The 13,881-nt window shown below is 55.3% G+C and overlaps 3 protein-coding genes across 3 annotated transcripts; 1 reads left to right on the forward strand and 2 right to left on the reverse strand.

Annotated features, from left to right (window-relative positions):
• Positions 1-100: 100 nt before the first annotated feature.
• HER10_EVM0012117 (aconitate hydratase) lies at positions 101-3,272 on the reverse strand. Its single transcript, XM_035481518.1, has 2 exons — positions 2,750-3,272; positions 101-2,613 (listed from the first exon to the last, which is right to left on the reverse strand). Exons 1-2 carry the CDS (start codon positions 2,861-2,863, stop codon positions 361-363), a joined length of 2,367 nt encoding a protein of 788 aa, XP_035331038.1. The 5' UTR covers positions 2,864-3,272; the 3' UTR covers positions 101-360.
• Positions 3,273-7,409: 4,137 nt separating this feature from the next.
• HER10_EVM0003616 (calcineurin-like phosphoesterase) lies at positions 7,410-10,964 on the forward strand. The gene is made up of 2 exons (XM_035482932.1): positions 7,410-8,612; positions 8,772-10,964. Exons 1-2 carry the CDS (start codon positions 8,417-8,419, stop codon positions 10,742-10,744), a joined length of 2,169 nt encoding a protein of 722 aa, XP_035330557.1. The 5' UTR covers positions 7,410-8,416; the 3' UTR covers positions 10,745-10,964.
• Positions 10,965-11,005: 41 nt separating this feature from the next.
• Positions 11,006-13,688, reverse strand: HER10_EVM0012810 (uncharacterized protein). Its single transcript, XM_035482193.1, has 2 exons — positions 13,292-13,688; positions 11,006-13,204 (listed from the first exon to the last, which is right to left on the reverse strand). Exons 1-2 carry the CDS (start codon positions 13,617-13,619, stop codon positions 11,283-11,285), a joined length of 2,250 nt encoding a protein of 749 aa, XP_035331079.1. The 5' UTR covers positions 13,620-13,688; the 3' UTR covers positions 11,006-11,282.
• Between the last annotated feature and the right edge of the window lie 193 nt (positions 13,689-13,881).

The following is a 13,881-nucleotide window of genomic DNA, read 5'->3' on the forward strand; positions in this document are numbered from 1 at the left end:
ATGTAACTCGTCCTGGGTTTCTGAAGTGCTTTGAATATAGGTCATCGGTGAAGTATGAGAAGATCACATGCAAATTCACGAAGCTTGAACACCTTTGTATCCGCTTTCGCCTTGTGACATTGCGTCGATATTTTGTTTGAACGTTTCAAATTTGTACATACTAGGAAATCATGGCCTACATGACATAGAAAAAACAATAGTCCCAGAGGTATTTGCCCGACCAAAACAAAGGGCGTAACGCGGCCATACACTTTAGTTATACCGACCGACACCCCAGAACATGCTAAATAAACAGAGGTACGCCTACACCGCCTAACCACATATCGCCCTGACCCGTATCGCTAACGTAACATTGTCCGTTTATGACTTGCCAGCGGACTTGGCCATGGTGTTAAGAGCGGAACCGTTCTTGAACCACTCAATCTGGGGGGCGTTGAAGGTGTGGGAGAGCTTGACCTCGAAGGCCTTGCCATCCTTGGGGTGGACAACCATGGTCAGAGGCTTGCCGACCTCGAGCTCGGTGGCGAGGATGTCGACCTTGTCCTCGGGTCTGATCTTGTCGTAGTCGGCGGGGTCGGAGAAGGTAAGAGGAAGCATACCCTGCTTCTTCAGGTTGGTCTCGTGGATACGGGCGAAGGAGCGGGTGATGATGGCAAGACCACCAAGGTGACGGGGCTCAAGAGCGGCGTGCTCACGGGAAGAACCCTCGCCGTAGTTCCAGTCACCAATGACAACCCACTTAATACCCTTCGCCTTGTAGTCACGGGCAACGGCGGGGACGGCGTCCCACTCGCCGGTGGTAAAGTTCTGGATCTTGTTGGCCTCGCCGTTGGCCTCGTTGATGGCACCAATCAACATGTTGTTGGAGATGTTGTCCAAGTGGCCACGGTACTTCAACCAGGGACCCGCCATGGAGATGTGGTCAGTGGTGGTCTTGCCCTTGCACTTGATCAGGATGGGGATATCGTTGACGTCCTTGCCATCCCAAGGCTGGAAGGAGGACAGGATCTGAAGACGGTCGGAGGAGGGAGAGACCTGGACGTTGACGGTGCTGCGGTCGGCGGGAGGGGCCTGGTAGGTGTTCTGGCCGGGGTCGTATCCGCGGCTGGGGAGAGAGTCTCCGGAAGGAGGCTTGAGCATGAACTCGTTGCCGTCCTTGTCCTTGAGCTTGTCGGTAAGGGGGTTGAAGTGGAGGCTGCCGGCGACGGTCATGGCAACGACCATGTCGGGAGAGGCGACGAAGGAGTGGGTGGCGGGGTTACCGTCGTTACGTCCGGTGAAGTTACGGTTGTAGGAAGAGATGATGGAGTTGGGGGTGCCCTTCTTGACATCCTGACGATCCCACTGACCAATGCAGGGACCGCAGGCGTTGGCAAGGACAATACCGCCGTACTCCTCGAAGGTCTGAAGCTGACCATCGCGCTCGATGGTGGCGCGAATCTGCTCGGAACCGGGGGTGATGGTGAAGATGGCCTTGGACTTAATACCGTGGTCGAGAGCGTCGCGAGCGATGGCAGCACCGCGGGTCATGTCCTCGTAGGAGGAGTTGGTGCAAGAACCGATCAGACCGACCTTGAGCTCCTCGGGCCAGTTGTTGGCCTTGACAGCCTCGCTGAACTTGGAGATGGGGGTGGCCAGATCGGGGGTGAAGGGACCGTTGATGTGGGGCTCGAGCTCGGACAGGTTGATCTCGATGAGCTGGTCGTACTCGGCACCCTCATCCTCGCGAAGCTCCTTGGCGTAGGTCTTCGCGAAGTCACCAATGTCCTTACGCTTGGTGGCGGTGAGGTACTTGTGCATGGACTCGTTGAAGGGGAAGAGGGAGGTGGTGGCACCGATCTCGGCACCCATGTTGCAGATAGTTCCCATACCAGTGGCAGAGAGGGTGTCGACACCAGGGCCGTGGTACTCAACAATGGCACCAGTACCACCCTTGACGGTCAAGATACCGGCAACCTTGAGAATGATATCCTTGGGAGTGACCCAGGGGTTCAGGGCACCAGTGAGCTTGACACCGATAACCTTGGGGGCCTTCAGCTCCCAGGGAAGGTTGGCCATGACATCGACGGCGTCAGCACCACCGACACCGATAGCGCACATACCGAGACCACCAGCGTTGGGAGTGTGAGAGTCAGTTCCGATAAGAAGACCACCGGGGAAAGCGTAGTTCTCGAGGACAATCTGGTGGATGATACCAGAACCGGGCTTCCAGAAACCGATGTTGTACTTGGCGCAAGCAGAGGCAAGGAAGTCATAGACCTCCTTGTTGATGCCGACGGCACGGGCAAGATCCTTAGAGCCACCAATCTGAGCCTCGATCAAGTGATCGCAGTGGACAGTGGTGGGGTTGGCGACGGAGGGCATGCCAGCAGACATGAACTGCAGAATAGCCATCTGAGCAGTGGCATCCTGGCAAGCAACGCGATCGGGGCGGAGCTTCAGGTATGAGACACCACGCTCGATCTCTTGTCCGTGAGGGTCGTCCAAGTGGGAGTAGAGAATCTTCTCAGCGTAGGCCAGGGGGCGGTTGAGACGCTGGCGAACGATGGACAGGTTCTCGGACATCTTCTTGTAGTTGATGAAGTTGCCCTCCTCGTGGATATTCTGCTTGACCTGTTTTCGACGAGTCAGCACCCTTGTCAAGTCGAGCAAACACGTACGCGATGCCAAAGAAGCACCCGGCCATGCTGTCTAGACAGAAGATACCGTAGACAACGGTTTTCTAGCGTTAGAGGGGGAAATATCGTACCTTGCGGTCAAGGGGAGAGTCAGAAACGGTAGCCATGCCACGCAGTCCCAGACGGGCACTGGCAGCAGTACGGCTCCGGGCAACGGAGCCCAGGAGCTGTCGTGAAGCCAACATGGTTGGTGTTGACACTGAGAGCAGCAATGAAACTGGTCAATTGAGCTTGTGTGGAGAGTTGTCGGAGCTGTGATGAAGCTCGCAACAGATATCTCAAGTGCCCTTGCCTGTTCAAGGGACTTTGTTTTGTGAGGATGGAGGAAAGGAAAAGAATATTAAGAGGAAGAAAACAAGAAGGTGGAGAGAATTTCCGACGAGGAGGTCAAGTAGTAGAAGAAAGGCGGCAAAGCAAGCCAGGCCTAGGTCTTTCCGGATGGGGGTGGCAGTAAAAAATCCTCGCACCTTCTTTCCGGATCACACTCACTTTTGCCCTCTTTCACCTCGCTCTGGGCTCTTTCCGCGGCAGCTTTTGGGGGGTGGCCACGGTGCGTGCTCGGCTCAAATTGGGCGCAGGCCGTCTGGTTGCCGCGCTGCTGTGTGGACTGTGGAGAAGGTACTGAGGAACAGGGTCGGCCAAGGTGGGTCTCCTCGGCTATGACGAAGGCGACGACGGGCCAACGGACGAATCAGCGAGATTGGATTATTTTTCACTCAGCAGCAAAGAGCAGCAATGGACTGGAGTGGGGCTACTTTTCTTCACTTTCACGGGAACAACGACAACCTCAGGAAAGTACCTTCCGAAAGTACCCCCCATTCTGTCCCATTCCCCCTGCTCCGTATCGCGGTGTTCCCTGCTGCTTTGCGGAGACCCTGCACCGCAACTGCTCTTTGCTCAAAGGTAACCACCCCTGTCCAAAGCCACATGTACCTTTTCTCGAGTCCTTTTTTCCCTCTGCAATCCCCCCCTCGCTCACGACCTTTGCATTTGTATCGCTGTTTCGGCCGGCCCCTCTCTATCGCGCACAAATTTCATATGAATCTCCATCGCATCACGATACTGCTAGGTACTTGAACAATGTTCATCCGCTGACTGATCTGCCTCTACAGGTAACTGATCTTGGTTCTGGCGAACATGATCGAGACGAAGGCAGAGGCCGAATACAGTCATCTGCAAAGAGACCAATGACGCGAGACATGACAAGAACAATACCAAGTACCGCGGTCGGATACGGCGTCCGGCAAGCGCGAATGGCGAATAGCAAGTCGCCCAGCGCAAGGAGTCGAGGTGCAAAAACGTCACTGATAAACATTCCTACGACATCTGTTTGCACTGTATGCCGTCACCCAGAGCTCGTTGGTACAACTCGTTACCCCAATTCTTGGCCTTTGGAATGTGGTCACAGTCCCGTTCATCCGTCTCGACTTTGGTCTATTGCTATGAGAACGGGAGCATCATGCACAATTCAATTGACAGCATGTGTCCACCTCTGCCTTGGTCCGACCGCCCGCCCGTCCGCTCATCCATCATACACACGAAGACGGCCGATCAAGAAGCAGGAGAGAACAGACTGGACTTTGTCCGTCTCATGTCAGGTTCCGCCCGGAGACGAGGCTAATCCCCATAAAGACGGGTGTGCTCCCTCCAGACCCCGGGGCTACCGCTGCTGCAGCACTGAGCCACACGGTCACTGGCTGCGAGTCTGCGACACTCACGTTGCCTCCACATGTGAAGATTTGTACCTGGAGTCAGGCTCCCTACCACGCATACTTGAGGTACCGACGGATACTCGATACTTGCTGCCTTACCCGACAACGCCGGCCACCACCCGCCTGTCCGGCCTTTTCTTCTTCCTATGTCACGGTATGGATATCCGGACTTTGAGCGACCACGACAAGGCTCTCCATTTCTTCCCCACGCGGCTGGACGACGTCCATCGCACACGACCAGGACAAGCCCAGAGAAGCCAGGACAGCTCCATGCGGAGAAATCAGAGATCTTGAGGGCGTACGGAGTACTGTGTTTTTCTGTCGCAAGGGCCTCGTCTCAGACTTTTGCAATGCAGTCTGCATTTCGTCCAGGGCTGCAGAAGCCAGAGTCATGTCCCAAAAACTCTGGCCGCCGGAAAATACCTGATACTGTTGTACACGGCTGTCTTTGGGTGATTGGGCATTGCTACCTCACTGTTGATCTGGAGGTCCCGTCCAGCCGGCTAGGTTCCTGTCAGTTCAGCGGCGGGCAGCAGCGCACAGGACGGCTACAGATTGAAGGTACTTCCTTACTAAGGCCCAGGTACTTGTGGCTGTCCAGCTAAACACGACAACATCAGGTTCAGCCTCGCATCTTCGAGACTGTTTCACCGACCCCGCGACACGAGTTCGATCCAAAAGAATTATGCTACCGGCATAGGAGAAGGAAAGTACCGCACGGGAGAGGAAAACGGTTCATTGCGATTCCAACCCGGGCATCACGAGTCCAGACTCCTCGGGGCAGCTGTAGCCTGTGGCTTGCGGTAACTCCTGTTCAGGTGTCCTCATGTCGCGATTATCATGTACCTGTCTCCCTCGCACTAACGACTGGTACCTCGGGTGCTTGGGGTCTGCGCTGATTGCGGCATCCAATCATCAGGGGCAATTACAATATCACCAAAATTTTCTGGTCTGGAGACATTGTTTTGGCGCAATTTTTATTTCACTCAAGCCTGCAAAACTGGGGGCCGGCGGCCGGGGGTGTCTCCTCCTTTGGTGGGGGGCCCTTCTCCCGGTGGAGAATCTGGGAGGCTGGGACCGTGGGACCGTGGGACGAGCCTCCATTGCTTTCCCCTTCTGTGGATATGGATTCAAGCCCCCTGTTCATTCTGGTGCTTCCGTCCGCCGTAGTGGAGCTCAAACTGCCTCGGAAAGCCTTCGGTCGCAAGCTGACCAGCTCGCAGTTCCGGATTCGCCCTCGGTCGTCGCAGGAGATATGATAGGCGATACCCCCCAACACCCGAGTACACGCCCGAGCTTGTCGCTTAACATCCTCACGATGCTGATTGCTCTGCGATACTACAAAAAGCGGCCCCCCGCCCTTTCCATCAATCGCGGCTTCCTGAGGTTCCCTGAGAGGCTACGGTCATCTTCCGCAAGGACCGGCGCAGCGGCGCTTTGCTACCCTTTACGGCTTTGCCTCGGCCATCCCGTGTAATCAGCCGTTATTACACTATTCGTGGTTGGTCAGGAGGACATCGCTAGATGATGCTATCGTGGTATTTTCTTGCCATGGCGACAATCACTAACGATAGGAGACCGACTCGTCGAAGAATTTTTACGACTTTTCTCCCCGAGCAAGTGCTCTGTCAAATTTCGCGGTTTACGGCGCTTTATCGAGGCTTGCGATCACCATGTCTATCCTGATTTCTACCTGCGTCTGGCATCTGCAAGTCTGGAAACACCGTGCATCAGCCTTGCGCACTGCTTCATTCACTGTCTACCATGCAGGGCTGCTGGTCACGTTATCTGCGCATTCCCAATACTCAGCAGCCAGGCGGCGACAGCTGTCCAGATTTTCTGAGGTCACGTGGGTATGGCGCGACAGTACGTACTCACGGAATTGGTCTACAGGAGTACAAGCCAATCACGCCCGACCTCAAATTCGTCTTGCCGCTAGGTAGGTTGACAGGACCCCTAAAAAAGGATCGAATTCGACAATCAGTCAACTGACCATCTGAGGGGAACACACCGCATGAGAGTGACTATGCAAACTCCCTACAACACGAGTGCATGTGATGAGATGCGGTGAGCCTTCATTTGCATTTCAAACATTCTGTTCCCCAGCATCTCTCTATGTTAGACTGAGCGCAAGGGATCAACCAGCAAATATGGGAGCGAGAGTTTGACGGCTCTCTTAGATATGACGTCAGCGCAAAGGTGTCAGCAGGGGACCAGACACGGCCTGAATCTACAATGATATCTGACTGAAGGTCGCAACGACCTGCCTGGAGATGCAGCATAAAGGATTGCCTTGGCACTTCCCGGCGGACGAGATGTAGAACACTTTGAGAAACCATGGGTATGTGGTATATCGGGGTATCACGCGGCCCCACGATGGGGAGCGGGCAGATCAAGCGACGGGTTGGAGTAAGTGCCGGATTGACTCGCGCCAACCAGCCTACCCCAGGATGAGGCATTGTGGACTTTTGTGCATATCGACGGTCACACTCTCAGTCTGACGACCTCTCCCACGCTCCAAGGGGGAGGATCCGAGGATGGAATAGGTAGCAGGTGGTCCACGGGGGACGGTCAGAGGCCCTAAGACGCCTCAGCATTCGGCACTGGCTCGTGTGCGGCGCTACAAGGCGGCAACCTCGCTGATGCAGTGATGGAATATCGCGGGATGGGGTGGTTGTCTCAGCCCATGGATGTTTCGATGGGCAGTGGGTGTCATGAAAAAAAAAAAAAACACACGTGTGTGAGTGCTGCAGCTCGATTGGCTGCGGATTGGAGGTTGAAGCTTTCAGCCTTGTGGACTGGCCATCGTGCTCCGTGGATTAGTGCTGGAGATCTGGATGGAGAATGGAGATGGAGGGTGGGCTCGGGATGATAATCATCCAGTGAGAGTTTCACCTCTGGTCGGCCATGGACCTTGATGGTCTTGTTTGCGGTGTTTCCAGCGACTTGCGTGCATGTAAGGTAAGTTGTAACGCACACGAAAGGGAAGGCGGGGAATCATGTTCCTTGCTGCATCGTCGTGTGAGGCAGTCGTGGCAGTGAAAGGCATGAGATGCCAACACCAGGACACGTTGTGGTCGTCGGAAGGAGCGGACAAGTACATTAAAAGTCATGCTCCTCCCGGGTTCAGACAAAAAAGGAGCACCTGTCGATGGTTGATGCTGCCTCCTTCTCACCAGTGCCACCATCACCGACTTTCCTTTTCCCCTGCCCAGCCGTCAGTCAGCAGGGACATGCAACCATTGGACGCCACCGGACATCATCACTTTCCCACTTGCAAAAACCGACCATCAACTCTAACGCAAGCACGGCAAGCCAGGCGGTTGGCGTGCGGGAGGATCACCCCTCAAGTTCAACCGGTGTTATTTATGTAGGGTCACCTACCAGCCGCGATTCCCTACGTCCAGTCGGGTGCCTACTCGCCTACGAAGCAAGGTTGACCAGCTGGGTTGTTCCCAAGAGCTGTAACTGTGACGTGGACCCTTGCGCCCTCCCTCTCTTCTCTCAGTCTCCGAAGGTGTCGTTGTGTATTATACCTTGGGTACGAATGCTCTCGTTTTCACGCTCACGCTCACACATATTTGTACCTTACCGCTCACGTCTGACAGCATTCCCAAAGGTGGTGTTCCAGCAACACTCCAGCTGCCCAGTCCCCTGCTTACCGCCTCGCCCCAGCCCTGGAGCCCTGGAAAAAAGTCCAGGTCACGGCCACAGCCAAGCCAAGCAAACCAAGTCAGACAGACCCTGTCCATTGATCCAGACAGACGTCGCTCGCGCTTCCATTTATTTTTCTACGGGGACAGCCAAAGCTCGGCCAAGGGAAAATCATGACTTAATAACCTTGAATTGGCCCCCGTCTTCTTTCTTACTCCCACTTTCAGTCTCTCCGGACCCCCCCGTTGCGACGGTCTCTTCTCCTTTTCAAACAACATCATCGGCTTTTCATTCGGCTGCCGTGCCTGCGTGCGTCAGAACCATAGAAACATCGAACCAGGTACCGCGCGCCTTTTCAGCTCCTCCCCAGCAATGCGGTCTTTACCCGCAATAGTGGGCGCCGCCCTGCCTCTGCAGCTCGCCCTGCTCCAGCAGTTGTTCCTGCATGGCGTCATTGCAACACCTGTCGCCAGCGGGCAGCAACAAATCGTCATTGGTTCAGAGGTCGCAGAAACAGTCGCACAAGAAGGATCTCGACGTCTAAGTGGAAAGTTTCTACACATTACTGGTACGTTTGGATGCTACCTGACGACACCCACGGGCGTCGCGATCAGCATCGCAGAAATGCAGTCGCGACGCTCAGGCAAGGCACATGAGGCGAACCGCTCTCTGCTTGGTGCTTGACGTGGGACGACACCAAATGCTAATAACTGCTGTGCATTCGTAGACTTTCATCCCGATCAATTCTACAAAACCCACTCCTCTACCGAAGAAGGCGTCGCATGCCATTCAGGCGATGGACCCGCCGGCTACTATGGCGCAGAAACCTCCGACTGTGATACGCCATCTTCCCTCGTAAACGCGACCTTTGACTGGATCGCCGCGAATATTGTAGACGACATCGATTTCGTCATCTGGACTGGCGACTCTGCGCGCCACGACAGTGATGAGAGCATTCCTCGTAGCCCGGGCCAGGTGCTCGGCACAAATCGATGGATCGCCGACAAGTTTGCGGAAACCTTTGGTGACCCGAAAGACTCCTCGAAAATGGCTGTACCTGTCATTCCGACGTTTGGGAACAATGATATTCTACCGCACAATATCCTCCTGCCAGGGCCCAATAAGTGGTTAGGATACTATGCCGAGATCTGGAAGCGCTTCATCCCCGAGGAGCAACGCCACTCTTTCGAGTTTGGAGGCTGGTTCTACACCGAAGTCATTCCCAAAAAGCTCGCCGTATTCAGTCTCAACACATTGTACTTTTTCGACCGAAACGCCGGTGTCGACGATTGCCAACAGCCGTCCGAGCCAGGTTTTAAGCAAATGGAGTGGCTTCGCGTGCAGCTGGAGTTCCTCCGCGAACGCGGCATGAAGGCCATCCTCATGGGCCACGTGCCCCCGGCCCGGACCGACAGCAAGAAGAATTGGGATGAAACCTGCTGGCAAAAGTACAACCTTTGGATGCAGCAGTATCGGGATGTTGTTGTTGGTTCGCTTTATGGTCACATGAACATTGATCATTTCATTGTACACGATACCAAGGAGATCGACATCAACATCTTGGGTGGTTTCGCGGTAGACGACGACGTCGGGCGCGAAGCTTTTGAGGATGAACTCGAAATCCAATCGGCACAGGACTATCTCACAGAATTGCGGGAAGGCTGGGCAAAGTTGCCAGCCGTCAACGTGAAGGTTCTCGAGGAGGAAGATACTGTGGAGTCGGATGCAAAGGGCAAGAAGGACAAGAAGAAGAAAAAGAAGAAGCCAGGAAAGGAGTTGGGCGGCAAGTACGCAGAGCGATACCACCTCTCTCTCGTCGGCCCCAGTATCGTCCCCAACTACTTCCCCACGCTCCGTGTCGTGGAATACAACATTTCCGGCCTCGAGGACGCTGCGGTTTGGACCGACTCGTTCACCAACTCTGTACCCGCTCTAGCACTCCCGTCAGATGACGATCCCGTCCACGAAGAATTGAAGCGCGAAATTGACGCCGCCAAGAAGAAGAAGAAGAAGGGCAAAAAGGGAAAGAAGCCGACAAAACCCAAGGATCCCAATTTGGTCATCCCTCAGCCGCCGCCTGCAGGCACCGGCCCTGGCCCGGCATACGCACCTCAGCCTCTGACCTTCCTTGGATACACCCAGTATTTTGCAAACCTGACCTACCTCAACAACGACATGACGCACGAAAGCAAGGACGCATCTGGAAGCAAGTGGCGTGACGGCATCCACAAGGACAAGGATCCCAAGTCCAAGAAGCCCAAGCCACGCCCCTTTGCGTTCGAGGTTGAATATAGTACCTTTACCGACAAGATTTACAAGCTATCGGACTTGACCGTTCGCAGTTACGTCAAGCTGGCGAACCGCATTGCCAAGGAGAATGCTAAGAAGGGCAAAGGGAAAGCTCTTGCTGAGGATTATGAAGAAGACGATGACGAAGACGTAGAAGAAGGAGAAGAGGAGTCATTAGACGAGAAGAAGGAAGTGGTCGAAGACGAAGAGCACGATGATGACGACGCAGACGACGACGATGAAGACGACGAAGATGAAGATGTAGAAACAGAGAAGAAGAAGGGTAAGAAAGGCAAGAAGGGTAAGAAGGGCGGAAAGAAGAAGAAGAAGAAGCACAACAAGGTGTGGCTGCATTTCTTAAAGCATGCGTTCATCAAGACGGTGCCCCAGAAGAAATTGAAGAAGTTTTAGAGGACGATCGAGAGACAGAGCATGAGAGCTAGAAAGCGCGCGAGATGCACTGGTCATTGGTTCTTGTCGTCGCAAGCTTGCATTATAAGCATTTGCTAGACTTTGTTGGAACTTGTCATATGGGCTAGCACTTTGTATTTGAAAGAAACAGAGGCGTTGTGGGAGCATGGGCAAAGGGTGGCGAAATCTTATGAGTTTTTATTTCTATTTTATTCAGCTGTAGGAAATTCGAGTTGCTAGTAGATTCGCCTTTTCGTGATTCTCCTGTAGCATCTTTGCGAATCGAATCATGTCAGTTTCGCCTAGTGAAAAGTTTTCTGAACGTTTTTTGTCATACACATCATCCCGGCCTTATGTCTGCTCTCTATCTAGTTCATGTCGTCAAGTCAAACACTTTGGATGAAGTTTGAACTTGGGACAAACATGTATTGTAACTCATAACTTTTTGTGTCTAGCCGTGTAAATCCCTAAAACCAAAACATCAGGCGAGATGTACATTACGTGCACCCACGCACACAAAGTAGCAAGACCAAACTCTTCAGTCGCTATCGCTCGTCTGTGCAGCAGGTGAATCGGAGAACCCATTCCACTCCTCCTCAGATTCCTCCCCGTCATCATCTCCACCGTCGCCGTTCTTCGCACCCTCCTCGTCCTCATCCTCGATATCGAGCGCGCCCGAGACGTCCCACCGGTCCCCCTTGGCAGCGCGCCCGACGTACTTTACGAACCGCAGCGTGCCGCTGTCGCGGAGCACGAGCGTGAGCTTGTTCCACGCGGCGGCCTGGAAGAAGAGGATGTTGTCGTCATCGCCCGACGACTTGTAGATCGCCGCGTCCTCGTCGTCTTCGCCGTCGTCGCCCGCCATGTAGACCTCGTGGCCGCCGACCTCCGTCTCTTCTTCGTCTTGTTTTTCTTCTGGTGCGGGTTCGGGCTCGGTTTTGGCTTTACCTTTGCCCTTGTTGCGCTTCTTTGATGATTTGCCGTTTGAGTTTACCTCTTCTTCTTCCTCCTCAGGCTTCTCCTCCTCTTCCTCTTCCTCGTCACCCCAGCCCTTGGTCGGGGTAATTCCGAGGTTGAACTCGAGACGGGGCTTCCCGTCGTGGCCCGTGGCCAGGGTATAATCCTGCCCGCGACGGAACCGACGCGCGAGGAACTCGTGGCTCTCCACGACGGTGCCCGTGGCGACCTGCAGCCACTCGCGGAACTGCCGCGAGGGCAGCAGGTGGTCGAGCAGCTCCGTGAGCGGGTTCTCTTCTTGCGCGCTGCGCAGCTCGTCGGCGCCCGCGGGCTGCTGGTAGAGGAAGCGGTGCTTGTGCGGGGGGCGGGCGACGCGCCACGCAGACTTCTTCTCGATGGCGTCGCTATCGTTCTCTGGGAGGCTGTGCTTGGAACTCTCTTGGGATTCAATGTACTCCTTGAGCCTGGCGGAGAACTTTTTCGAGAGGATGTTGGGTAGCGTGATGCTCGAGTTCTCCTCAAAGTGCTCCGAGATCTGCTCCAGGGTGTCCGGGGTGAGGTACGTCGGCGCAATGTACTTTAGCAAGAACTCGAGCCCGGCCTCGTCGAACCCTTCGAGGCTGGCCTTGGGCTTGTCCACCTTCACGGGCCGCGCCTGCGGTGTGTCGTGCTGGTCCGGGTTGCCCTGGAGCTGCATGAGCCCCGAGTTCTTGACCTGCTTCTCCTCGGCGCCCTCGACGTAGCCGTCCTCGCCGATCTGGGGGATGTGGAACCAGCCCGAGATGGCCATGCGGACGCGGCCGCCCTCGGCCTCGAGCTGGGCCTTCGTGTCGGCGTGGTAGACCTCCTCGACGTCGTGGAAGGACTCGCCGGGCTGCACGGCGAAGAAGGAGAGCTGGTTCCACGCGGGCGGGATGACCTTGGAGTGGTCCGGCGCTGGGGTCTTTGCAATCTCGCCGTCCTTGCCCTCCTGCTCGAGCACGGGGAACAGGCGCAGGGCTCCGCCCCACTCGGGCTTCCAGGGCGTGTCCGGGTCGGTGAGGTAGAGGATGTAGCTGACCTTGCGGCTGCCAATGACGTCGTCGTGGCATAAGAGGTAACAGCCGGGGGTGTAGACGTTGATGGCCATGTCGGTCTTGCGGCCGCTCAGGGGTCCGCAGCCGGTGATGTGGGAGACGTAGTCGCGGAAAGTCTCGGAGTAGATTGCGTCGCGGAGCGACAGCAGGCTCGGGAGCTTGGCGAGGGCGTCATCGTCGAGGCCGTCGAGGTTGGCGAGGTCGCCCGACTGGTGGATCTTGTAAATGTCGGTTTCCTTGGGGGTGAAGGAGACGTTTTCGCGAATCTCGTCGCGGACGGAGCGCAGGAGGGCGTCGTCGACGAGGCCGTCGATGACGGAGTGCTTGTAGGGGCTCGATTCAGCGTACTGCTTCGTGTAGGCGTCGTGGACCTTCTTGTCAAAGAGACCCTTGCGGAATCTCGACTTTGCGACGTCGGCCGAGAGAGCTGTGCGTGGAGCGAAAGAAAGTTCGGTGTTAGTGACGACATCGGGGCAAGGAAAAAAAAGTTGAAGTTGTTGTTGGGGTGGCTAACTCGTCTTGGTCTTCTTCTTGGACGCTCTCTTATCGTCAATTCGTGAACTGGCCTTGCGCTTCATTTTGGGCGATTGAACAAGTAGGGATAAGCTCTTGGAGACAATTGAGAGAAGCAGAAAAGTTGTCGGCAGGCCTCCCAGAATTTCAATATTTTGTGACGACCCCAGCGCTGGGCTGTCTGTCGCTGATCGGAACCGAACGTGGGCTGAGGTCCCACATAAAGTTTTTCTCCTAGCAGCTGTTTTCGCGCCAAATCGTCCCATGGGCTTAGTGCCGTCCCACCGTTGGCCCCTGCAAAGCTTGCAAAAGCGCCTCTCCATGAGCATTCGCTCAGCAGATGGCGGGGGCACTTTAACGGTCGGGGGAGCTCCTGGGTACACCGCCGTACAGTGCCGGCGTGGCCAGTGATCAGAGCTGGCAACAAGATTGACTCTCTGTCCAGACATTGGATTGTCCAAATACTCGTCCGCATGACGGTGCAAGCGCCGGTTGCTTCTCTCTCCTGCGCAGCCCTTTAGTACCGTCAGGCTGGTGAGGAGATAGCCAATGCCGTTGTCTAGATACACCACACATGCACGATTCGCTCCC

The sequence above is a fragment of the Colletotrichum scovillei genome, assembly GCF_011075155.1.
Source record: "Colletotrichum scovillei strain TJNH1 chromosome Unknown Contig00008, whole genome shotgun sequence".
Taxonomy (NCBI): Eukaryota; Fungi; Ascomycota; class Sordariomycetes; order Glomerellales; family Glomerellaceae; genus Colletotrichum; species Colletotrichum scovillei.